At 49.0% G+C, this 24,758-nt stretch overlaps 1 protein-coding gene across 2 annotated transcripts in view; it reads left to right on the plus strand.

Moving 5' to 3' along the window:
• The first annotated feature begins 240 nt into the window (after positions 1–240).
• The window catches only part of LOC119376417 (RING finger protein unkempt homolog), a 46,865-nt gene continuing 22,347 nt past the window's right edge, over positions 241–24,758 (plus strand). For both annotated transcript variants that reach the window (XM_037646247.2, XM_049411410.1), the window contains exons 1-5: positions 241–363; positions 458–670; positions 9,732–10,033; positions 11,924–12,059; positions 18,518–18,824. In XM_037646247.2, the coding sequence (XP_037502175.1) occupies positions 299–363; positions 458–670; positions 9,732–10,033; positions 11,924–12,059; positions 18,518–18,824 (1,023 nt within the window). In that variant the 5' untranslated portion in view covers positions 241–298. The remainder of the gene's footprint in view (positions 364–457; positions 671–9,731; positions 10,034–11,923; positions 12,060–18,517; positions 18,825–24,758) is intronic.

Consider the following 24,758-nt stretch of genomic DNA (forward strand, 5'->3'; position numbering starts at 1 on the left):
TCACATCGCGAGTGACGTGTCTTCACAAACGTGCCAATCCGCTCCATACCGCACGTAAGGGACTGGCATCGCGGGCGGTGCACTTGTTTTTTGCGTGGGACAACACGGAACACAACGTAAAACCACTGTCACCGGGCACTGCGATCCTCAAGTGAAGGGTGCGTGTAAATGCCATACGAAACCAGCCAAAAAATATAACTAAACAAGCCCACGTGACGCGGCTCGACCAATGGCGGCACTGCCAAGCCTGACGTCACATGCGCAACCCGAGTGCGCGGGCTGGCAAGAGGCATCCAAAATGCCGTCGACTGCTGATCAGAAGGCTGCGCTGCCTACACAAACCGAGAAGCCAAACCATTACAAGTAAGTTTCACGCCTTGTCAGGGCTCACACGGAGTCCGGACAACCCCTGGAGCGCCGTGTGTTCACGTCGCGCCGTCTTGTTTCGGTGTTACAGCTACTTGAAGGAGTTCCGTGTCGAGCAGTGCCCGCTGTTCGTGCAGCACAAGTGCACACAGCACAAGCCGTTCACATGCTTTCACTGGCACTTCAAGAACCAACGGCGCAGAAGACCGATACGACTCGCTAGAGACGGCACCTTCAACTATAGCCCCGATGTGTACTGCACAAACTACGACGAGACGACGGGGATATGTCCCGACGGCGACGGGTGAGTTCTGACGTTCTTCGCGTGCGCGGCCATCTATGTAGCGTTCGTCCGGGCCAAGTTTGTTTTGACGGTCGCGTTGTCGCGCGGACGCGGCCGCCTGCGGCATCCGCTTCGCTTGCAGCGGCTCGGGCGGTTCTTCTAGCGCACGCGGGCGTCAATATCGCTCGAGCGCGCCGCTCGCGTGTCGCCTTAAAAACGCTCCAAAGTGTGGACATGTGCGTACTAAAAGCACTTGTAAACAATGTCGGCCATATTGTTTGACTACGCCATGTTGGCGCGAACGGTGACGTAACGTGGCGGCGGGCCAATCGGGTGCGCCCAAAACCGTGGGGGCCCTTCCCTCCCTGTTTTCGTGCTCCGGAAACATCCTTTTTTTCTTTCGCGAGAAAGCAAAAAAAGACAACGCCGTAAACGCTGGCTTACCCTGATATTACGCGAGAGTAATTACGATTTTGCCGCCTCGTCGTTAAGCCTCAGGGCTGACGTTAAACCGCAGTCTCGGGGATTTGTTCGAACCAACGCTTGACGCGCCAGCGTTTTTTGTATATTTTTTTGAGAGGTTGGTTGGCGGAGCGGCTGTGGTGATGCTTTATGTATTTTTGCGGGCGTTGCTTCGTTTTGGTTCGCCTATTGCTTCCGCACATTCGGCGTTGCCTTTATTCGCATGGCAACAACAGCTGTGCGTTCCGCCTAGCGATTACAGAAACTGTGCGACATGGACGCGATTTCGTTCCGAAACAAATCCAGTTCGCTACGCCGCCGCTTCGATTGTCGCTGGCGTTTCTTTTTGTGTTGCTAAGCGGGGCGGCCACAGCGTTACGATTCCAGTAGAGCGCGCGCGTAGGCCTGTTATTAAAAGTGGCGACCGATCCTTATTCACGTCTCTACTTCGCCCGCGTCGCTTTACTCTGCTGCACTGCCAACTAACGGCCTGTCACATCGTTTTCTTGGAACGTCAGGCGCGCGCTGTGTGCTACATAACAGAAACAAAGTTACAAAAACAAAGAGCGGCTGCGTGCTTTAGATGGCTTGCCGATGAGTCGCGGATGGGACGGGTTGCGTCACACTTCCGGGCTTCCTGTAAGTTCAGTGAATCGTTCGTGCAATACATCCAACATTTAAGTGCTATGTTATGCGTTATTCGAAATGTCGACGTGAAATTTGGTGTTTTTCGACGAGCGTAAGCCCGCGATTGGGCGGAAAGGAAGTGATCCCAAAACTACTTCCGGTTTCGTTTTCGCGTAGATTTTTCTGACGGCCGCGTCTCCTGCGCGCGGGTGACAGGAGACGGTAGGTGGGTAAAGCGTTCGGTTCACCCAAATAGCCGCTTAAAACCGGCTTGACTTGGCTTGAAGTGTATAAGTAGGTGGCGGCAGAGTAGCGTTCAGGCCGCCGTTTTTCTGCGTGGTGTGGTGGGTGTTGGCAGAGACGGCACTACTGGTGTTTTTTCAGCGAGAACTGCGTGCGCGAGAACCGCTCTGGCCGTGGTGTAACCGTAGGGACGTGGTCGCGTCGTGTAGAGTGTTGTAGAAAGTGATTCGTGTGCAAGTCGTTGCCGCTTTTGTTTCTGCGATGTCCCCGTGTTCAGTGGACCGCCGCCAAATCTATAAGCAACGATAACGAGCGTGAGATAAAGGCCATGTGTATGCGATTTGTGAATGTCTGTAATAGTGGTTCTTGATGGAAAGGAAGAACGGAGTGTCTAGCGCGTTACGTCTAGACGTAACTATAGGAGCCGTTGCAGTTACGTCTGGACGTAAGAATAACAAATCTTAAAGTTACGTCCAGCGTGAGATCAGACGCACCGAACCGATCGGCTCTAGGGCAGCGGGAGTAGTACGTGTCGTGCTCGGATCTGCGAGGACGTTGGTTCGAACCTCGCTGTGTTTCTTCTCTCTTTTTTTATTAAGTGCTCCACGGGCGCCGTAATATTTTTTGTTTAAGGAAATCGCCTTGGTGGCAGCGGTGGACGCCCCAGCCCACGTCGCGCTCCGTGCTCTTGCTGTAGTGACACCAGCCACTCGAGCAAAATAGTGGAGCGACGACGGCGCACCGCGAAGCGACAGCGTCCCAGTGACACGAGCCAACCACTGAGACTGGCAAGATAATTATTAAACTTAAGTGCGCATTGTGAATCACACGGTGGACGTAACTTTAGCAGCTGATTATGGCTCCCTGCGTCGTCTGCTAGCCACACCGTGTTCGCTAGTGTGCGAACGTCCTGCGCGCGTCCTCAGAGGGCAGCCTATTCCGTTGTGTTAGCACAGCATCAAATGCTTGTACGTATGTCTGCACGATATAAACAAGCATTTCAATTTCCAAGGCTTGTATGCAGACTAATAAGTGAGAAGACACGCAAATTGGGCGAGTTGGTGAGGTTCCATGGTAAAAATATAAAGCAGCGCTTTTTTAAACACAAGACGAAGGAATGGAGGGACACATATCTCTTCTTTCCTTCGTCTTGTGTTTAAAAAAGCGCTGTTTTATATTTTTAATAAGTGAGTGCATGCACGTGTCGGTATGGAGGTGTGAATGCAGAATTTTTGAGACACAATTATTATTTTATTTTATTTATTTAATACCCATAGCGCCCATACAGGCATTACAGTGGGGGGGGGGGGTACAGAAGAAGAACAAGCATGAAAGTTGCAGGTGCAAATGAAAATGTAGATTATTCTACGCCGACACAAACGTACACAGCTGCGTCGAACACAGCTACATCAAAAATGTCGTATACATTGGGAAAACAATCTAAAATAAACAGAAAGCACAGTGATAATAGTTAATGGCAATGCGAACAGTAATTACAACAAAGCGCGGCAGTGGTAAATATATAGTACAGCACAAGATGCAAAGGAAGCACTAAAAAAAACAACACAGTTTACAAATGGGATACAGTATAGATCATGGTGATTACCAGGCGTACGCATGATTTCTTTTAAGGCTCAGTGGTCAAAAGATTCAATCATTTTTATTGCAGAAAAGAATGCGTCATTAGACGAAATTCCTACAATTGTGGAAGGAAGTCGATTCCACTGACTGATAGTTCTGGGAAAAAAAGAGTTGCTGAAGGACGATGTATTGCATTTATTCTCTTATCTTAATTGTGTTCGTGATCTTTGCGTGCTGATGTGTAGTGAGGCCGGTTAATGTATACGTCACGGGGAATTCGAGTATGAAAATGATATATGCTGTGTAATAGCTTCAGTCGAAATGACGCTCTTCGCATGCTGCAGAGACTTCCATTTTAATATCGCCTTAGATTCCGTTGAACTAAACTGTCTGTCATACATGGGTATATTAAGCACATATCTTGCCGCCATGGACTGAACTTTTTCTAATCTTTCTTTGTTTGATGCTGTTGAAGGGTCCCACACGCAGCACGCGTATTCCAGCACTGATCTTACGTATGTTTTATATAATAACTCCCGGGTTTGCTGTGGAAATGCACGTGTATTTCGTCGCAAAAATCCCAAACTCCGACAAGCTTTACCTACGGTATAATCCACATGCCGACTCCATGATAAAGAGGGGCAAAAGTAAACGCCTAGGTATTTGTATTCGCACACCATTTTACCGGTGAGCAGTTTATTGTGTATTCGAATTCACCTGGACTTTTTTTTTCTGGTGAACCTCATGCACACCGTTTTCTTAAGCTTCAGTTTCATTTCCCATCGCTCACACCATGCGTGTATCGCACATAAGTCGTTTTGGATCACAGATCAGTCAGTTTCAGAGGTAATTTTGCGGTATAATATGCAGTCATCTGCAAATAGCCTAATATGATATTGTACGTTTTCGTTAATCTCATTGATATAAAGTAAGAAAAGAAGGGGTCCCAGTACTGATCCTGAGGCACCCCTGACGTAACATCAGTTATTGCAGACTGTTCGCCGTTTACAACTGCATTGTCGCCTCTCACGTAAATATTCAGCAACCCATGCAATAACTTGGGGATTAATGTCAAAGCTGGACAGTTTTTGCAGTAATAAGTAGTGCGAAACGGTGTCGAACGCCTTCTGAAAGTCGAGGAAAATACAATCAACCGAAGAGTTATCGTCCAGTGCTGCTGCTAAAACATGTGTGAACTCTACCAGTTGTGTGACGCACGATAGTTCATGTCTAAATCCGTGCTGGTTGAGTTCAATAAAGAATTACTATCTATATGCTTAACAATGGCGGTATATAAAACGTGTTCAAGAATTTTGCAGCACACAGAAGTGAGTGAAATGGGGCGGTAGTTATTGATAACGTTGCGCGGGCCAGATTGAGCAACCGATGCCATTTTCCAGTCAGTCGGGAGAGAACTGTGTTTTAAGGACTTTTCGTAAATGACTGTTCGCAATCTCGTGAAGTGTTGGCGATTTAGAAATCCTTGTGATACCAAGCATGAACTATAGTCTGCAAAGGCCGGTTAGCAGTAAAAAAGACCTCAAGTCACGCACTTCTAGAGAGGTACACGGAATCATGCAAACAGAAAAGCAGAGTGCACAGAGTTCCACTTCAACTATAATTACACAGAAATACAGGCTTTTTTTTTGTAGCCGCTACAGCAAGAAGTATATTGGTTCAGTCGCACAACACCATTTATATTGTAGTATGGGCAGAACACAACCTAAGCACGTACAAATAAGCAAGAAAAAAAAAAACATCGAGCACAGTGGAAAACACGACTGTCGCCGAAGGCCAGTACCCCATTGATTGGCGGATTGCACTTCTCACACACGTAATAGGAACGTTAGGACGGCTTCGTGCATTAATGTGGCAATGGAGGGCGTATATACCACCATTGGGCTGTAGTCAACGCGCTTTCTTGGATATGTGCAACACTTAATTGGATATGTGCCGCCGACCGCCCATCCATACTACACTGCTAACGCCGCGACGGTGAGCCCAATCTCGCAACAATGTGTTGCGAGTAGGCCAAGTAGGCTGCACCAACATAACTGGACGGAAGGAGGCTTTCTAAAGACGACATTTATGTGTACACACGCGGGGCAGCTGTACCGATTGTTATTGTATGGACGTAACCCTAGTGGACGTGTGATACATCAACACGGGCACGCAAACCGTACTTACATCAAGTTCGATGGAGACCTGCAGTTATTTCACTTTTATTTCACTAACCGTGATTGCCCCAAACTGAGGTTGACCGCCTCAACGAAGCTAAGGAAAAGGCAGCACCCGAGAGATGGCTGAAGGCAGCGTGGCTCCGGCGGAGGCCGAAATTAACGTCTTCCTAAAGTGCGTCAGCTGGTCTGTCTCGACAACAGAGCTGCTGATACGCGAAACAGTCCGGCAAAACAAACCACGCACGTCTCAATACATAAGTGATGCTGGTAAATCGGTGATACGACAGTGATACTGAATGTATGGCCGCTTAATTCAGCGAGCGGCCGTGCTGAACGTTACAGTTACAGTGGATAGGTGTAAACGTCTAACCTTTCACACCGACCACAAGGTGACCACCCCTAACTTACGTCAAATATTCTCAGGGACAGTAGATTAAAACAGCAAGGAGTTGTTTTAGTCTGCGCATAGGACGCGTAACCACGGAGGCAGAATTGCACCGTGGACAGTTACGTCTGGGCCAGGGGCGTAGCCAAGGGGGGGGGGGGGTGGGGGGGTTCAACCCCCCCCCCGAAATTTTTCAATTTGCTTGCGTATATATACACGCACACATACAAACGCACGCACGAACATACATAAAGTATGGTGAAACCCCCCCCCCCCCCCCCCCCCGAAAAAAATTTCTGGCTACACCTGACTCTCGCTATCTCGTCGCATTTTTCGTTGAGACATCACGTCGGAAGTGAAGATCCTCCTCGTCCTCCTTCAGGCTGATGGGCGTAACGATAGCGACGGCTACACTTACGTCTGGACGTAACCCTAGCCGCACCGTTAAATAAAAGTGATGGTTCAAGTACACTTCGCCCAAATGACTTTCCAACTGTAAGCGATCGATCCACGCAGAGCACGCACTTACCACACTGCACGTCCGCCACAGTACAAGCTGTGCGTCAGACAGACATTCACAAATCACGTAACTCATGGCCTTTATCTCATACTCGTACAGCTCGTTATCATATCTGATAGATTTGGCATGGTCCACTGAACAGGGGGACAGCGCAGGAACGAAAGCGGCAACGACTTGTTACGACTTCTACAACATACACAACGCGATCAGTCCCTACGGTCAGAGGTGGTTCTCGTTAATGCGCACAGTTCACGCTCAATATCAACACCAGTACAGTAGTGCGTAGTGCCGTGCCTCCCCTGCCAGCACCCCACGCAAGCCAACAAACGGGCCACGCAGAGCACGCACTTACCACAACATACACGTACGCCACAGTACAAGCTGTGCGTCAAACAGACACATTTCACAAATCACGTAACACTGGCTTTATCTCATGCTCGTACAGCTCGTTATCATTGCTTATAGATTTGGCATGGTCCACTGAACCGGAGGACATCGCAACAAAAGCGGCAACGATTTGCTACGACTTCTACAACACACACAGTTCTCGTTAATGCACACGTTCACGCTCAATATCAACATCAGTACAGTAGTGTGCCTCCTCTGCCAACACTCACCAGCAAGCTACACAAACGGCCTGAACGCTACTCTTCCGCCACCTACTTATACACTTCAAGCCAAGTCAAGCGGTTTTAGCGGCTATATGGGTGAACCGAACGCTTTGCCCACCTAACATCTCCTTCCAGGTGGAAGGAGACACTGCCTTTTCTGACTGGGCGCTCGCGTTTCGGCGTACTTCGGTACGCGCGGTGGAAGTAAAATTATTACGGTTTTAGTTAGCGCTTCTGTGTTATGCGCATTTGCGAACGCCTTTGTCAGTTTTTTAAGTGCGGGAGGTTATTGTTCTTTCGTACAAAGCTGCGTGCAACTGTCCGATAAGAAAAGGGATATTCGCGCTTCACATTGTGTAAATATGTGAAGATCAAGAAGAAAAAGATAATTATCGATGCACATTCAAAATAAGCTGGGAGTTAATGAAGTGATTTAGGATACACAGCTTTTTGTTCCAGAGCGGCTCTTTGACTTTAAGGATGAAAATGTTGTTGTTATCTCAGTTTATTTGTTGGGGGCTTCCACAATGTTTCAACGAAATAGCGGCTATGGAATTGTGCTGGTTCTCGCAACTTGCTCCCAGGCCTAAGCACAATTCCGTTTTTGCCATTTACTGCTATCGAGATGCGCCTGCCATGGTTGGGCATCGATGAACACATGCGGCGAAACTCAGTGCCATAATCGCGGAGCCGTCACGATGGACTGTCAGCAACTGGTAGATTTTACACGAAACACTTAATTCACGAAGTTGTTAACAGAAATGTATATCCCTTACTCCAATACAACAGTTGTTAGTGTCTACGACGAGAACACTTATCCTAACGATTGGTTGTTAGACCTCCCCCCCCCTGAAATTTTTACATTTTGCACGTGTGCACACATAAAAACACATGCACAAACATACATAAAAGAGGATCTGACCCCCTCCCTCCACCCGAAAAATATTTTTTGACTATGCCTGTGCGAACGAGTGAGCTGCGTAATTCCTTTGGGCTTATTTCAAGACACATGAGAACTTATGATTGAGCTTGTAAGGTCCATGGCTGCGAATGATTGAGCCTGCAAGGTTCATATCTGCAAGTTTTGTTGGTGTTGTCATAGTAACAACAAAACAAAGTTACAAGCTATGTGCTGGGCTGTAGTACGTGATTTTCTTGTTGCAAGTAAAAGGTCCATGGCAGCTAGTGTTTGTCACGGCAATAAGCAATTGAATTTGTGAAAAGCAAAACAAAAGCGAGAGTGATTGTGTGTTTTTAATCGAACAATAGTCCGTATGAAGTTGGCAAATTTATCTTGACAGCATACCCAACGCATCTCATTTCGCATGAAAGCCAAATTGAAAGAAAGGCTTTTGCTTCATGATGTTTTTTTTAGTCTTTTCTACTTCCATTCTCAGTTGCATAATAGTTTAACACTGGGGCTTTTAGATAAACATGGCTTGCAATTATATGTACACACTTGATCCTGATGTGGTTTGAATATCCAGTTTTGTCAAGTTTTTTGTTTATTTGAGGCCATTTTTCTTTTTGTCTAAGGTCTTTTTTTTTTTGGTTTACTCGCCATTCTAGCAATTTGCACACAATGAGGGACATACTGCCAGGGAAATCTTGCAAATGTGCATAGGAAACTTCATCTGCTTATTTGAACAGGCAGGCTGTTGACCTGGGTCGCCATAGTGCAACGATTACTTTTACGGGGGTGCTACTTTCCTCTTGACATTCGCTGCTTACAGGGGGCCAATTGCAGTGATAATGTGGGCGAGGCATTGCTTGTACTGTTAACGGGGAAAAAAGAGTAATAGAGTTGAGTTTCAACACAACCCTTCCTACAGCGTAGCAACGCAGTTCACCTGTCTCATAAGTTGTTGCTGGTCTGCGTCTAAAAGCACTGTGGCGGATTTTAGTACTGCTCTTTTGAGGGGTTCAGGTTATAGGGAGTGTCTGAAAAGCATGATTTCCAAGAACATATGCACCCGCTGAGGTGTCTTTCTGTCATAAAATTAAGCTCTTGCTAACTTCTTATCAAGAGTGGCTTGTCGTGCTGGGGGCATGCGTGCCGTTTGTGACCTGAAAGTGCTGGGTGGGCTGCTAGGAAACGCACGCAAGATAGATGACAGTTATTGTCGTGTTACAAAGAGACAACCAAAAGTGTGCAACTTTTTCTAGAGTGTGGTACGAGATGCAAAGTCCTTTCCGAATGTAAACATTTTGACAGAGATCTGTCTGGCTGGGTCAAAGATATTTAGAAGCTGGAATGGTTCCATTAAGAGAACTCCACGTTTCGGTCCCTTCCTCAGGTGGTGCCTGTATTGGTCGTGAAGTGTCACTGCTTCAACCACCAATACAGGCACCCCCTGAGGAAGGGACCGAACCGGTCCCGAAACGTCGAATTCTCTTAATAAAGAAAGTTCTGTTTAGTACTTGTACTTTGTCTAACACCCCCTTGACCTTTGTTTGGGCGTGTCGTTGACAGGTGCCGGTTTCTGCACCGCACGGCGGGGGACACAGAACGTCGCTACCACTTACGCTACTACAAGACGGGCATCTGCGTGTACGACACAGATGCGCGAGGCAATTGTGTCAAGAACGGCCCGCACTGCGCCTTTGCCCACGGCCTGCACGACCTGCGCTCACCCGTCTACGATGCGAAGGAGCAGCAGGCGTGCCTGGCCGGCGACGGCAGCTCGGCCAATGGCCCCGATGACGCTACCAACGGTGGACCCAACAGCTTGGACAAGGAGCGCAACGCGCTCAACGAGGACCCTCACTGGCAGGGTGAGCTTCGCGCGTTGTGCTTTGAGAGAACGAGATAAAATCAAAATTAATCTGATACTTGGGCGCGCACCATCTTCAATTTGCGGCACCTGCCTACCGTGGTATTGAGGGGTGTTATTTTCATGCAGTCAGTTTCGAAGGTGCTTATTGCACGAGATTAGTGTGAGATGTGTATGGTAGCTATAGGCCATAGTCATTGGCACTGTGCCGAATGTTCCAACGTCATGACAGAAACATTATTGCTCGTGAATGCTGATGTGCCTGGCGTGATTACCTCGTGATGTCGTGTGAAAACAAAGGCATCACTTTAAGTTATAGCCTGAGAGTACCAGTTATAAATTCTTATCCTTAAGACAGACTAGCTGGTGGGGTACTGGCACGAAAATACACAATATGAAACTTTGATGATGATGATAAAAAATTTTATTTCTCCCAAAAGAGGGGACCGACCCAGAGATCGGTTATGCTGCTTAGAGGAGGTCAGTGGGAATGCCTTGAGACGCCGCGGACTTTGTCTTAAGTGATGCAGTGTGCCCCAGTTTTGTTCTCTTGTTTTGTAACGATGATGGCAACATGTGTGACATTTCAAGCAACAGAGGAATGTGGGTTATCACATGGATTTGCGTAAGATCCAGCTTTCTGGCTTCAGATCAATTGGCAGATTGATTATTATTGTGATAGCAATTATATGGACAGTCTCGGCTGGTTTTTGCCACTGCCGTCATGGACTGTATAAGTATGTATATATATATAAAAGTCCCCCCCAAAATAATAATTCAGAAAAACGCTTCCAGTGTGCCGAATCGAACTAGCGACCTCGCGGTCCGCAACGTGTGGCGCTAACCACTATGCCACAAAGCGCAGATCCTTCAGGTAGCTAACGGCGAGCGTTATATACACACCCTTTACCGCCGGCAGGACTCTGAGACAGCAGGTGCTTATAAGCATTTCTTCATTACCAGCGAGATGGCGCGAGGAGCGCAACGGGAGCATTTAAAAGTTGTCGGCCAGCTCGCTCGCTTCTTCTAATATTTGCGCAGGGAGAACCTTGCCCTTGCGCTGCTGTCTGCCCGCGCGGTAGTTGCTGCCGGGGGGTAGATGTTTCTGCAGCGTAGCAGCGCATTCATCACGGGCCGCTTTTCTTGCTGTCGCATTCATTGCTTTGCCCTTGCGGCGAAACTGACTTTTTTTTTTACAAGATAATGCGTTATAAATAAAGCATGATTATTGTTTTTTACAAGATAATGCATTATAAATAAAGCAGCTTGCAATTACTGTGCACGTTCGACTTCTTGCGCTAAGAAAAGCAGGATTTCCTTAAAAGAAACATTCACATTTATAAAACCACAATGGTGCTTAGAGCTGCAAGAATTAATGACTTCAGCATCAGAATTATTAACATTTAAAAAATTTGAGGAAGAAGTATGCAGTTCTTTTGTGGAGGATCTTTCTGGTGCAATGTCTTTACTTCTACATAAGTTTAATAACTCCGGAAGCTTTTGTCTTAACATTTGTGTCTCTTAATCGCTAACTAGTATATGGGACCGTAACTTATGAAGGACCGGGTAGACGCCCTCAAAATCTGTCGTCATGAAATTTGGTGCGGGAATTTCAAGGTGGTGTTGCCACCCGCTACTTTTTTTTGCGCATTTTCTCGCTTACCGAGCGTCTTCTCGTGGCTAGCGTGGTGATTTGAAGTTGTGCAAGAGTAATTTACTAATATGGAGAAAAATCGTTTCTCTGTTCAGTGTCCGTTTAAATGTAATAAGCTCTATAAAGATGTGCTGAAAAATTGAAAACTTTGTCGTTGAATTGGCCATTCGGGCTTTCATTATTGATAAGCCAAGATTTGTCTGTGTCTGATGACTTTGCCTTCTCTTCTTTTTGCAGATACAAAATATGTTTTAACTAACTACAAAACCGAGCCGTGCAAGCGGCCACCCCGACTCTGCCGGCAAGGTTATGCCTGCCCCCAGTACCACAATAGCCGAGACAAACGGCGAAGCCCAAAGAAATACAAATACAGGTACACTGTCCTCATGTCTTCCTGTGCATTGCTGAAAAGGAAATGTGTCAGCTTGACTCGTTGAAATTTGCAGATGCTTAAATTTAAGTGTCGTTAGACGGGATATTATGGCTCAGTGCTCGACACGTTGTTGATTCGTTAATTTGTTGTACTCGGCTGATGCTTGGCAGGACGCTTCTGCTGACTGATAGGTCAACAACACAGGCCCCACTGTAAGCAAATTCTAACAGTAGAGAGTTCTAGTGTGCCTGCGAGATTCTCACATTCTGCGGAGTGCAGTAAAAGCTCGTTAAAGGGATACTGAACAAAATTTTTGCCGCCTAGATTTTCAGCCAAACTTAAAGATTGGGGGCTGAAATTGCTAGACACAACCTTCATTTCAGACAGAAACTAGTGGAAAATCATAAATTTAATGCGTTTTTCACAAACTGCGACGTCTAGCGGCTGTGCCGTGAACTAGAAGAGGTTAAGTTTAAGTTCACCGGAAACAGGTGTGCCAACAATGCCGGTCATCGCTCGCGTCTGTCAACCCACTTGGCTCCCACTACGGTTCCTAGAACCACTACAAACGGCACTGGCAGCGAACACAATGCTCCCGGTTATGGTGCATTCAGACGACGGACCGAATCCGGATGTGGCGGGACGGACGGCGCGTCACGTGACCTCAAATCAGCGATTCTCCTCGTCCGCGTGGCTCGCGGACGGATGACCCCAACCTGTTTTTCACATCGGGATTCTGGCGCCGGAACACCGCAGCTTTAGCTGACAAACAGGTTGGCAACCAGTACACTTTACTTACGCTCGAGCCCTACGGCTGTCCTCGCAGTTGATTTCAGCTCTGCTGGCACGTAGATCAATTTATTTCTGGGGCCGTATGCTAAGGTGATCACCTTTGAGATATATATCTCTTTTAATGCGCGCTGATACTGGCAGGTTGGAGAGCAGCGGTTAAGTTGTCGCTTTAATTGCACGCGCATTGCACACGCAGGATTCTTCGGCAGGCAAAGTGGCGCTGTTGCCGAAAGCGGTTGCGTCAGAACACGACCCATGTTTGAACACTGATTGGTCAAGATGCGAACCGAGAGAAGGAAACAATGTGCAGAAGTGCAATGTGCACTGTCGGTACCTGTTATCCGCAGAAGAAAAAAAAGCTGCCGATATCGGCGCATCACTGTACCTGTTATATAAGGCGTCGCTACCGACGACGGCGCTGTGAGATGGCACGCGCTTGGCGGCCGCCTCAGGGAAAGGAAGAAGATAGAATAAACAGTGATGTCTTCGCTAATGCTGTCCTAATCATTATGCACGATATAACATATTTTGGCGACGAAGATTCACCAACCCATGTGCTACCGGCTTGACACTCAGCTGAGACTTCCTCCACGATGAGTATTTCGGGGCTACAACCGCCACCTCCGTTCCTGCCTTCACCTGGACACCCGACATCCCATGGGAGCAATGGATTCAGGCATTCAAGAACTACATGATTGCTTCGCGCCTCCGATCTACCTGCTATTCGTCGGAAGGCGATCCTGCTCACTGCTTGGGATTGGAAGGACAGCGCATTTTCCAGACACTGGCGACAACGGACGACCCATGCCTTATGGCTGCAAGCGCTGCGGGAGGAACATTGGCGTCGTCTCCAAGCCCTGACTTCGACCACGCCATCGCGACGCTGGAAGGTCACTTCAAGAGCACGGTGAACGTCACTGCAGCGCGTCACCGTTTCCGTCGACGTACGCAAGCCCGGTGAGACTGCGGCTGATTACGTCACCGCGCTGAGAAGTCTCGTAGGAGCATGCAATTTCGGTGCTTGGCGGACGACATGATACGCGACCAGCTCATTGAGAAAACTACAAGTGGGTATTTACGTGAACGCCTTCTGCTGGAAGAGTCTCTCACGCTTTCTAGGGCTCTTACCATTGCGAAACAGCACGATCAAGCGACTAGAGAAGCAAGAGAACTTGCACAAGATGAATCACAAGTTCATCGTGTAAAAGATGCTATTTTCATATCAGAGAGAAAGGCATTGTAGCACGTGTACTTGCTATGACATGCAAAGTCAGTGTCGCAGATCTCAGAAAGAGCAGGAATGCTACCGTTGTGGTTCTACGGCCCCCTTGCAAATAGCTCGCAGTGCAAGGCCAAGGCACATAAGTGTCGAAAGTGTGAGAAAATGGGCCATTTTGAAAAGGTGTGCAAGTCGCTACGAAAGTGTGAGAAACATGTTCAGCATGTCGCCGAAGATAACGACACAGCTGACCCAGACGACCACCTAAGTGTCTGTCAAATCTGGAGCCGTAAAAAGGGAATTTACGCAGCGTTGGAAATTGAAGGAATTTCTGTGTCATTCTTGATCGACACAGGATCATCGGTTTCGATCTTGGCCGAAGAACTTTACCAACGCCACTTTTCCAAAGCGTATCCACTGACGTCTACGTCCGTCCAGCTCCTCGATTATTCTAAGTCAGCAATTCCTATACAAGGATGTTTCATTGCTACGGCCTCATTCCATGGCCGATGCACTTCTGTCCTACTTTACGTTGTGCCTGAGGAACAACCATTCTTGGACTTGATGGCATCGGGCTCTGGATATGAAGATTCACGGGTCGCCTCTCAGGTCTTCTAATGACGCAAGAAACTCCTGTGCTACCTCCGGAATTACGGTCCGAGTTTGAGCACCATTTGCAAAAGAGCTTGGAACTGTGAAGGTTTTACTCACAAGGTCAAAGTTCGCGCGTCTGTCCACCGGTGGCCAGCAAGTTGATACGCCTACCACTCGTCATTCGCGAGCAAGTCTCGGCCGAAGTTCAGAAATTAGAAGCTCAGGGCATCATTGAGCGCGTCGACTCTTCAGAGTGGGTCTCACCTATTGTCGTAGCCAGAAAAAGATGGCTCGATTCGCATGTGCGTTGACCTACGGGAGCCAAACAAAGCTGTAGTAGTCGACAGTTTTCCTTTGCCGCAAACTGAGGAACTCCTGAACAGCTTGGCTGGGGCAGCGCTTCTCGAAGCTAGATTTAGCTTCTGCATACCACCAGTTACCGCTCAGTCCAGAGAGCCGTGACCTTACCACGTTCATAACGCATGACGGACTATTTCGCTTCAAGAGGGTTTGCTTCGGACTGGCATCGGCGCCCTCAGCGTTTCAGAAATGATGCATATGATCCTGAAAGGGCAAATGTGTCCTATTCACATTGATGACATCATCGTGTATGGGCACTCCCGAGAGGATCATTTGGGCAATTTGCGCGCTGTTTTGAAACGTCTTTCTGATGCTGGCCTCAGGCTCAACCACAAATGTGTTTTTGACGTAGCAGAGTTGACTTTCCTAGGCCACGTTGTCACCGCCAGAGGATTATTTCCGTTGATGTCATCCATTGAGGCGATAACCAAGCACCATCACCTACAACCATAAACGAACTTCGCTCGCTGCTGGACTTGCAGGCTTCTACCTCCAATTCATCCCTCATTTTTCTGATGTTGTCGAGCCAATGCGTGCCTTGCTTCGGGAAATGCGCCTTTCGTTTGGAGCGCGGCAGCAAACAGCAGTTTGGAGCGGCTGAAATCTCTGCTTACATCTTGCGAAGTTCTTCATGTTTTTGATCCTCACTTACCTGTGTACGTTACAACTGATGCCTCCGGATATGACAGGTGCTGTACTTCAGCAGGATAACGGAACCTCGCTGCAACTGTCGCATTTGCCTCACGCACACTTCAACCGCATGAACGGAAATACTCAGTCGTCGAACGTGAGGCCCTTGCCTGCGTCTGGGCTTGCGAACACTGGCACGTTTACTTGTGGGGACGACCTTCATCTACGAACAGATCACGCGGCTTTGGTTCGCTCCTTTCGACGAAAGGCACTGGTCACCGACCATTAAGGATTGCGCGCTGGTCCTCACGGTTGCTCTGCTACAACTATACCGTTGATACAGGAAGGGCAGCGAAAACGTCGTGGCCGACGCGCTCTCCAGGTTACCCGTACAGAGTTCAATCCGCGATACATCCGAAGAAGAATTTATATGTCTTTTGTCTCCAGTAGTTACCATGCAAGAACTTCAAGAAGCAAGTGCCAATGATCAGGTTATTTGTGAAGTTAAGCACTTCACGACTACTTCTTGGCCTGACAAGAAAGCATTGTCAAAAGAGTTGCTGCCTTACTTTTACGTGAGAGCTGAACTCTCTGTCGTCAGTGATATACTGTGCCGGGGTGACAGGATTGTCGTGCCTGCGACTGTGACACGGCGTCTTATGGATCTGGCCCACGAGTCACACCCAGGCATTAGTCGTACCAAAGCGCGCCTGAGAGAGTCCTATTGGTGGCCATGCATGGATAGCCACATTGAAGAACTTGTGCGCACGTGTGTGATTTGCCAGTCTTGTGACAAGTCTGCACGTACCTCTGCAGCGCCGATGCAACCCGTTCCTCTTCCGACAGAGCCTGGGAAAAGATTGCTATCGACATCGTGGGACCTTTCACGCAAGCTTCAGCCGACTGCCGATTTGCCATTACTGTTATTGACTATCACAGCAAGTGGCCCGAAGTGGCTTTCGTACGAGATGCGACCACTTCTACAGTAAAGAAGTTTTTACTTGAACTTTTTGCACGAGAAGGATACCCACGTGGTCTCGTATCCGATCATGGACCACAGTTTTCTTCAGCAAGCTTTGAAGAATTTCTCACAGAACGCGGAATAACGCATTACAACTCTTCTGTGTATTACCCGCAAGCTAACGGCTTGGTGGAAAGGTTTAATAGGGTGCTGAAGTCATATATTCAACTAGCCCTGTTTGAACGCCGTGATATAAGAACAGCCATGCTTGATTACCTGCAAGTATATCGCTGTACGCCTCACGCGACTACTGGTGTGGCACCCGCTGTTCTTCTTCATGGACGCCAACCTCGCACAAGACTCGACATCGTGGGATTGCCTGACAAATGCTTCAGCGCGGACCCGTCAAGGGCGATTGAGCAGTTGCGAGAGCGCGTAAGAAACAAGCAAAGGATGTCGAAGAGCTACACCGATGAAAAACGTGGAGCCAAGGTACCCAGCTTCGTCGTTGGTGATTACGTACGGGTTAAGTTATCCACAGTTCATGGCAAGCTGTCTCCACAATTCTCCGCGCCCAAGAAGATAATTGAAAAACGTGGACCAGCCTCGTATCTGTTGGAAGATGGGCGAGTGTGGAACGCATCGAAGTTAGCCGCTGTTCACCATGGAGCTGTCAACAAATGAAATCCGGCACCTCTGCTGTCATGAACTGGTCACCGACATCTAATCAGTCATCTAGTGCATCACAACCTGACACATCAGGAGTGGATAGCCGTGAAAATGCAGACCCTGGAGCATATGCGGCAGAGAGCACGCAAGTTTCCCCTAACCTGTCAGGATGTGATGCGTGCGTAAGAAGAAGCGCACGTAAGAAGAAGACTCCGAAGAAGTTGAAGGACTATGTTAGACAGTAAAGGAGAACTGTGTCTTTTTTTTTTTTTTTGCAAAAGGGGATATGTTATATAAGGCGTCGCTACCGACGACGGCGCTGTGAGATGGCACGCGCTTGGCGGCCGCCTCAGGGAGAAGGAAGAAGATAGAATAAACAGTGATGTCTTCGCTAATGCTGTCCTAATCATTATGCACGATATAACAGTACCCTCCCTTCGTGTACGGGGCCCCACGCGTGAGAGCAGTGAGGTCAGTCTCCAGCAGGCTCTCTGTAAAGAAGATTCTTCTTTTCATTCAGCCATTCCGCCAACAACACCGATTTCACCGGAACAAATTACAGTCCTCGGCAATACTCGACAAAGCTCTGCTATAGCTCGGCGAGCTTTGCGTTCTGTCGGCTTCCATGTTGTTGAATACTCTCAAACCGGTCTGCTTCCAGCGGGCGCAGGTGAGCGCAGAGTCTGCGGTCGAGAGTAATTCAGCTGTTCTCTCCTAGGACACCGTCCGTCGTGTGGATGCGCCTGCAGGCGGATTATCCGCGGATTAGCCGTCCACGTCCACGACAAATCCGGATTCGGTCCGTTGTCTGAATGCACCATTAGGGTAAAGCCCTGGAAGAGTGGGGGACGTCTTAGTGCCGTTGTGGAAGGGGGAGATTAGGATGCAAAGGAGACATGGAGAAAGGGATGTAATAGGACAGGAAAACGTGCTGCCGCCGCACGCTGACAATCCTCCAAGAATACATCCAACTGTTCAAAAATATGTGAAATAAACTGTTTATGAGAACAGTCACGTCTTCTGAATAGAATTTTGATGTTTTCGTCATTTTTTCCTACTTTTGTTCAGTATCATTGTAATTCGAATCTCACGTGGGTGCCTGTCAAGTAGCGAATCAAATGAAATTCGAGCTAACGAAAGTGATAAACTAAACGCTGTGTATGATGTTGAAAGGAGTGGTAGCGCCTCTGTAACCATCGTGGCCTTTTATCGAGACTCTCTTTTCTCTCGTAGGTCGACGCCGTGCCCCAATGTGAAGCAGGGGGACGAGTGGGGGGACCCGGCCAACTGTGAGAACGGCGACAGCTGCTCCTACTGCCACACGCGCACCGAGCAGCAGTTCCACCCGGAGATCTACAAGTCCACCAAGTGCAACGACATGCAGCAGGCCAACTACTGCCCCCGGGGACCGTTCTGCGCGTTCGCGCACGTCGAGAAGGAGATCTCGGCCGTGCGGGACCTCGGGCCGGACTACTCCACCAACCTGGCGGCCATCTTGTCCAGCGCCCTGCCCTCCTCCTCGTCTTCGGCGAATCACCAGGTGAGGGCTGCTCGGGGTCCCATTCTATTGTGGTTGACTCCAAGTCAAGAATGCTTATTTTACACAGAACAACAGGTCTGTAATTGTGGTTAGATGAAACTCAACAAGATGTTGCGAACGTCGTTTGCTAATCCGGTATAACACAAAATCCTATTGCTTATGCTAAAATACCTGTTAGTCTAAAAACTCTCTATTCCTACAGCAGACTATCGATAATTCAAGCTCGAGCGGACCTGGAATTGTGGTTGAATTATGAGCAGTGTGAATTATTAGACTCAGTATGACTCAGTGTAGCATTTCGAGAAATGCAGGGATGGCCGATCATTGCGTGCATTGCTGCCATCTCAGTGTTCTATCTTTGTTTCCTTTTTTTTCCTGCTCGTGGTTTTAAGTACTTTGATAAGTGCAGGCAGGTGATTGGCTTTATTTTTGGCTGCTACAGATGATCCCGGATATGTCGAACTCGAAGGGGACCGCGAAATAGTTCGATATATCGATAATACGAAATATGCGTATTTAAGGCTTTAATTAAAGCACTGCAGGCCTCGACACAGTTTTCTGAAATCGCAAAAAGCGCGAACATGACGATTCGCTCACATATGCTAAAGAACAAGGCGAGAACTTCTTTTGCAAGATAGCGCACTTTATTTCGCATGAAAAAAGTCCGTCAACTTGTCTTGCTTCTTGCGCATCGTGAAATCATGAAGTCATCGTCAATATCATTGACGCTTTCCAAATACAGTCGACGACCGATTTTTCGGACGCCCAATTTTTCGGACATGCTTGATAATTCGGACATTTACCCGGCACCAGACATACCCTATAAGTTCAATGTATTTCGCAGCTCGAATTTCGGACACTTAAGGACGGGCTGTTCGATATTTCGGACTTTCCAAGCGTCAGTCGAGCCGACTGCCAGCATTTTTTTCGCGCCGTCGCCATCTTGTTTGTTTATTTTTTTTTCTCCAGTAGCCTCGAACCGGTGCTGGCCGTGCGCGCGGCCGCTAGCTCCGCTAGGGTGGCTACCTCGAACTGCTGGATCGAGGCTATTTCCGCATCAGCGTCGCTGCCGAAAATGTTTCTTTCTTCTCTGCTGTGACCGTTGGATTGACAGGAACGCATCGACTGACTTTTCGCCTGTGCGTGTGCCATGTTCCGCCTCTGCGTGTGTTGCCTAGCTAACTGCGTGATTCATAATGGATAAGGATCGTCGATGTGTCGTCGGCCTCGAGAGCTCCGATGAAGCGCGGCAAGTATGTCACCATGTCGATGGCGAAAAAAAGCTGCATCGTCAAGCTTGTTGAAAGTGGCCGATCGCGCGCAACGTTGCGAAAGAGTTCCATATTTCCAAACAGACTCTTTCGGACTACATCAAGAACAAGCAGAAGATTTTGGAGGGGCGGAAAAGTCCACTGGATCTCGTCAAAAAAATGTCAGCCAAGGTACCTACCCTAAGCTCGAGGAGGCCCTACTCGTATGGCTGAAGTCGACAGTGGCCAGCAAGGTGCCCGTCTCCGGGGCCTCCTCAAACAGAAAGCTGAGATTATGGCGCTTCAAATGAACATTGAGGGATTTAGGTCAGTGACGGCTGGCTAAGGAATTTCAAGAAGCACTCTGACCTCAGTTTGTGGGGATCCGAGGCGCGCCCGAAGCCACTGCGCGGCATTTGGAATCCTTCCCTCTCCCGTTCTCCCTGCGAGGGCAAGTGGCGCCATCTTGCGCTACGCGCCGACACTCGTGGTGGCGCTGCGCGCGGTCTGAGAGCCGCGAAATTCGGCGACTGACGCGCGGCATGCCGGCGGGACGAACTCTCTCTCTCTCCTCGGATGCCGCTGGGTAAGCACGTATTTTCCTTCTGGTCCAACGTCCCCTTTGGGAATCGCTGGACTGTAGCCTGCCTGGGTGCCTCGGCATCCTTGCAGGCGTGTTTACCTCAGTGTTAGCTCCGTTTCGTACGTGAAGCCAAAGCGGTGCCTAGTGCTCGCGCGCGGTCGTACCACGCCGAGTCGCACTTGCCGGAGGCCCACACGTACGGAGATTGCCCTAACCCTCGCGACCAGCCCAGTGGTCATCGCGAGAGTGCGCAGCATAGCCGCGAGGGACCTTTTTCCCGAGCGGCGTGTCAACGTTCGCCATTGCGAGCTGCGACGTGCTTCGCGGAACCCCAGTTGGTGTATCGTCCGCGTGGGAAGCCCTTTGCTTCCCCGTGCCCGGGAGCGGACGTGTACTGTGTGGGTGTTGGGGTGCCGCAGAAGGCAAATAAAGTGTTTGTGTGTGTATTTAGCTCGAACACTGTGTTTATGCTGCGCGGCGCTCAACGCCTTGCTAGCTGAGCGCGTGCGGAGCGGTGCGCTAAACGTAAGCAGGCGACGTAGACGCGGCCCTGTGGCTCGCTAAGCCTGAACCCGCGGTAGTCTTCGCTCCGGTGAGCATCGAGGCTACCACAAGTTGAAAAAGCTGTGCGGTGAAAGTGCAGCTGTTGACCTCAGCGTCGTTGCAACTACCGCTCTGAAAGCTGCAGTCCCTTTTACAGCAGTACTCGCCAGACGATACTTTCAACTGTGACGAGACCGGACTTTTTTCAAGCTGATGCCAAAAAGACTCTTGCCTTTGCTGGCGACCCTTGTCATGGTGGCAAACACAGTAAGGAGCGAGTTACTGTACTGATCGGTAGCAATATGTCGGGCACAGAAAACTGCCGATGCTCGTCATCGGCAAGTCGAAAGCTCCGAGGTGCTTTAAAGGTGTAAAGTCCCTGCCTGTTTCGTACGAGGCCAACAAAAAGGCCTGGGTAACGCAGAGATTTTTGAAGTTATGTGAGATGACTAGATCGCAAATTTGATCTAGAAGGCCGCAGATTGTGTTTTTGTCGACAACTGCGCTGCGCACGGGCACATAAACAACTTGAGGCTGTGCGCGTCGAGTTCTTGCCACCGAACACACAAGTGTCCTACAACCGATGGACCAGGGGGTCTACGCACTCTCAAAGTGAACTATCGGTCACGCTTGCTTTCTCGCGTGCGGTGGTGTGCCTCGACAGCGGAAAAGCGTACTCGTTTGATTTGCTTGGGGCACTTAGCATGCTCGCCGATGCGTGGAAGTCGATGACATCGACAACGCTGCGCAACTGTTTTCCGCCATGCGGGATTTGTGTTGAATTGCGAGTCGGCCGCCTTGGACGAGGACAGTGTCGTCGACCAGGTGTCGGAAAGCGAGCAGCTTATCGCGACCTTCGCACTGCGGGCGTCGGATTCCATCATTCTCGTTTTCCAGTTTGCGTTGTGTGGACAGCAGTTGGAACTTTGCGCTGGCCTCACGATTGAGGAAATCATTCGCCAATTGCTTGCGGAGTCCGAGAGCGCGACGACGCTTACCTGCAACAACACAGCCGACGCAAGCTGAGCTGATGCAAGCGCTCGCAACTCTTTCGTCAGCTTACAGCGACACGACAACTCTAGCCGAAATGCGGGCGGACGTGCTCGCACGGAAGCGAAACATGGTCCAGAAGAAGATCAATCACTTTTTCCGCCCTCCGGCTCAATAGTAGCAATAAAGTGAGCATTTTGGGGGCACATTTGCTTTTTCGGACTGCCCGATTTTTCGGACATTTTCGCGGTCCCTTGAGGGTCCGAAAAATCGGTCGTCGACTGTAACTAAATTCAGCACCTTCCACCACAACAGCGGTGATCGACGCTGAACGCTGATGCAAGGTCTGTAGCGCGGTAAAGGGTTTTGCGGTGGCAGCGGCGGCTGGCATCTTCAAACCGCACGGGTCCATTTCCGCAGCACCGACAACGTCAGCCCTGATCTCGGCAACGATGCAGTCAGAAACAGCTACGTCGTTATCTGCACCGATGAAGGCACTCGCTGTGCTCCCGTCCGATATGACCCCGGAAACACTAATAAGTCGCAAAATTCACTGACTCACCGTACGCCGTAGTCGGCGGTCATGACGCGCCCAAAGTCGTCACCTGGCACCAAGGCCCGTAAGGAAACAGTGCACGACGGTGCTTTACTTGACGTCGTTCCAAGCACCGGTCATCATTTTTATTGCTACAAGCGGGACAATGTTTAGTTCGACTCCCGAATGACGATTTATCAAGAACGAAGCGTGAAGTACCATATTTACTCGAATGTAACGCGACCACGATTGTAACACAAGGGGTGACTTTTCAGTTCCGAAAAAAAAAAAAATAGAACATGAATGTAACGCGAGTAAAGCGGGGGGAAAAAAGTACCTTTATTTGCTGCACATGGTAGTGGCAAGACATCCCAGTTTCTAAATATAAAGTGAGTTTTGTTCATTTGTCGCTTTCATCGCCATCATCGCCGGTGGTCGAGCCCTCTTTGTCACTTTCTTCTTCCCAGATGAGGTCATCCTCCGTGCCATCCATATAGTTCGATATACAGGCTAGCATCACAGTTAGCCGCGTCTTCTCGTTGCCTGTTGTCCTTATGCGAACTTGGGGGGCACCTGTTTCGCTGACAGTGCTTGACATAGGCATGTCCAAGAAAACGGGAGTCTGGTGCGCGTTGCCAAAATGCCCCAACGGCATTTGTGACGTGCGGTGCAGGTCGAGCACATAGCGCTGAAACTCCATTAGCTTCGCTTCGCAATCTGCTGGTAGCTTCTGCCTTATCGACGTTGTTCGCCGGAGGGAAAATCCATCTCTTCGCATGAACTTTTGTGCCACGTGAAGCCTTAAAGTTCTCTCGCGGGATCCCCATCTCTCGAGCTACGTCTCGGGCTTCCCACTGAATCAGCTCAACGTTGACCTGCAATAGGCGATTTCGTTCCTCAATCACAAACTCTGCCACTTTTTTTTCGAGTTCTGTGTGACGGCCACAACGAGGTCCACGGAAGCCTTTTCGGCCGGGCTCACTCTTGAAGAGCGCTTCACACTGGAGCCTCCACCCACGGATAGTAGATTCTGCCACATCTAGCCGGCGAGCCGCGGCTGAGTTCCGATTTCCTCAGCCATCAGTATTGCACTTCTCTTAAAGCGGGCATCGTACTGAACTCGTCGCGCTGCCATTTGCTTGAGCCGAAGTCGCGGAAGCACAAAGGAAATGAACCGCCCACAAAACACGTCGCGAACAATAAGATTGGATTGGATTGGATTTGATGTTGCCAGCGTGCATATGTTGCCAGCACAAGGTTGAAAGATCGCTAGGTTTGTCGTAGCCATTTTAAGGAACCAGTGAGGCGGCACCGCCAAGGCACGATTTGAGGTGCTTCGATTATAACACGGACCCCCAAATCACTTCAGAAAGATCTTGAAAAAAATTGCGTTACATTCGAGTAAATACGGTACACATTCCGCAAGAGACAACGCTGCACGAAGAAACATTCCTCCACCGTTGACATGTTGGCGATACCGATGGCACTTGTGGCTTTGCAGAAGGCAGCCACTACTTTGGCGAGAAATGCGAAAAGAAAGCGTAGCCTCTGAGATCTGCGTTTTAAAACCGAAAATACTGCGTTTTAAAACCGAAAACTAAAAAATACGTCACTGTGTTGCGGATCTCGAAGGCCATGCATTGCGGGCCATCGTGCGCGAACAGACAAGGAAGAGAATGCAAACATTACAACAAGGCTGCCAAATCACTTCGAATTCTCATTTTGGTGCTGTCGCCAACCAGCCTCTTTGAAAAACACTAGCCAATGCGTTAAAACCTGCGGACCGCGCGTCAAATATACCGGTGAACTGACAAGCGCTGTGCAACGAACTAGAGCAACGCAATTTCTTCACCTGCGCGCGACGAGGGATTGGAATTTATAAGAACGCGGCCGAAAAATGATCAATAGTTGTTAGGAAAAATGCACTTTCTGGGCTTCGGCGCGGGGCAGCGTTCGATATAGCGGATGTTTCGCTGTGCGGGAGTTCGATATACGTGCACACCAACCCCATACTTTTGCATGGGAAATTCAAG

This window comes from Rhipicephalus sanguineus, unplaced genomic scaffold (assembly GCF_013339695.2).
Source record: "Rhipicephalus sanguineus isolate Rsan-2018 unplaced genomic scaffold, BIME_Rsan_1.4 Seq1190, whole genome shotgun sequence".
Classification (NCBI taxonomy): Eukaryota; Metazoa; Arthropoda; class Arachnida; order Ixodida; family Ixodidae; genus Rhipicephalus; species Rhipicephalus sanguineus.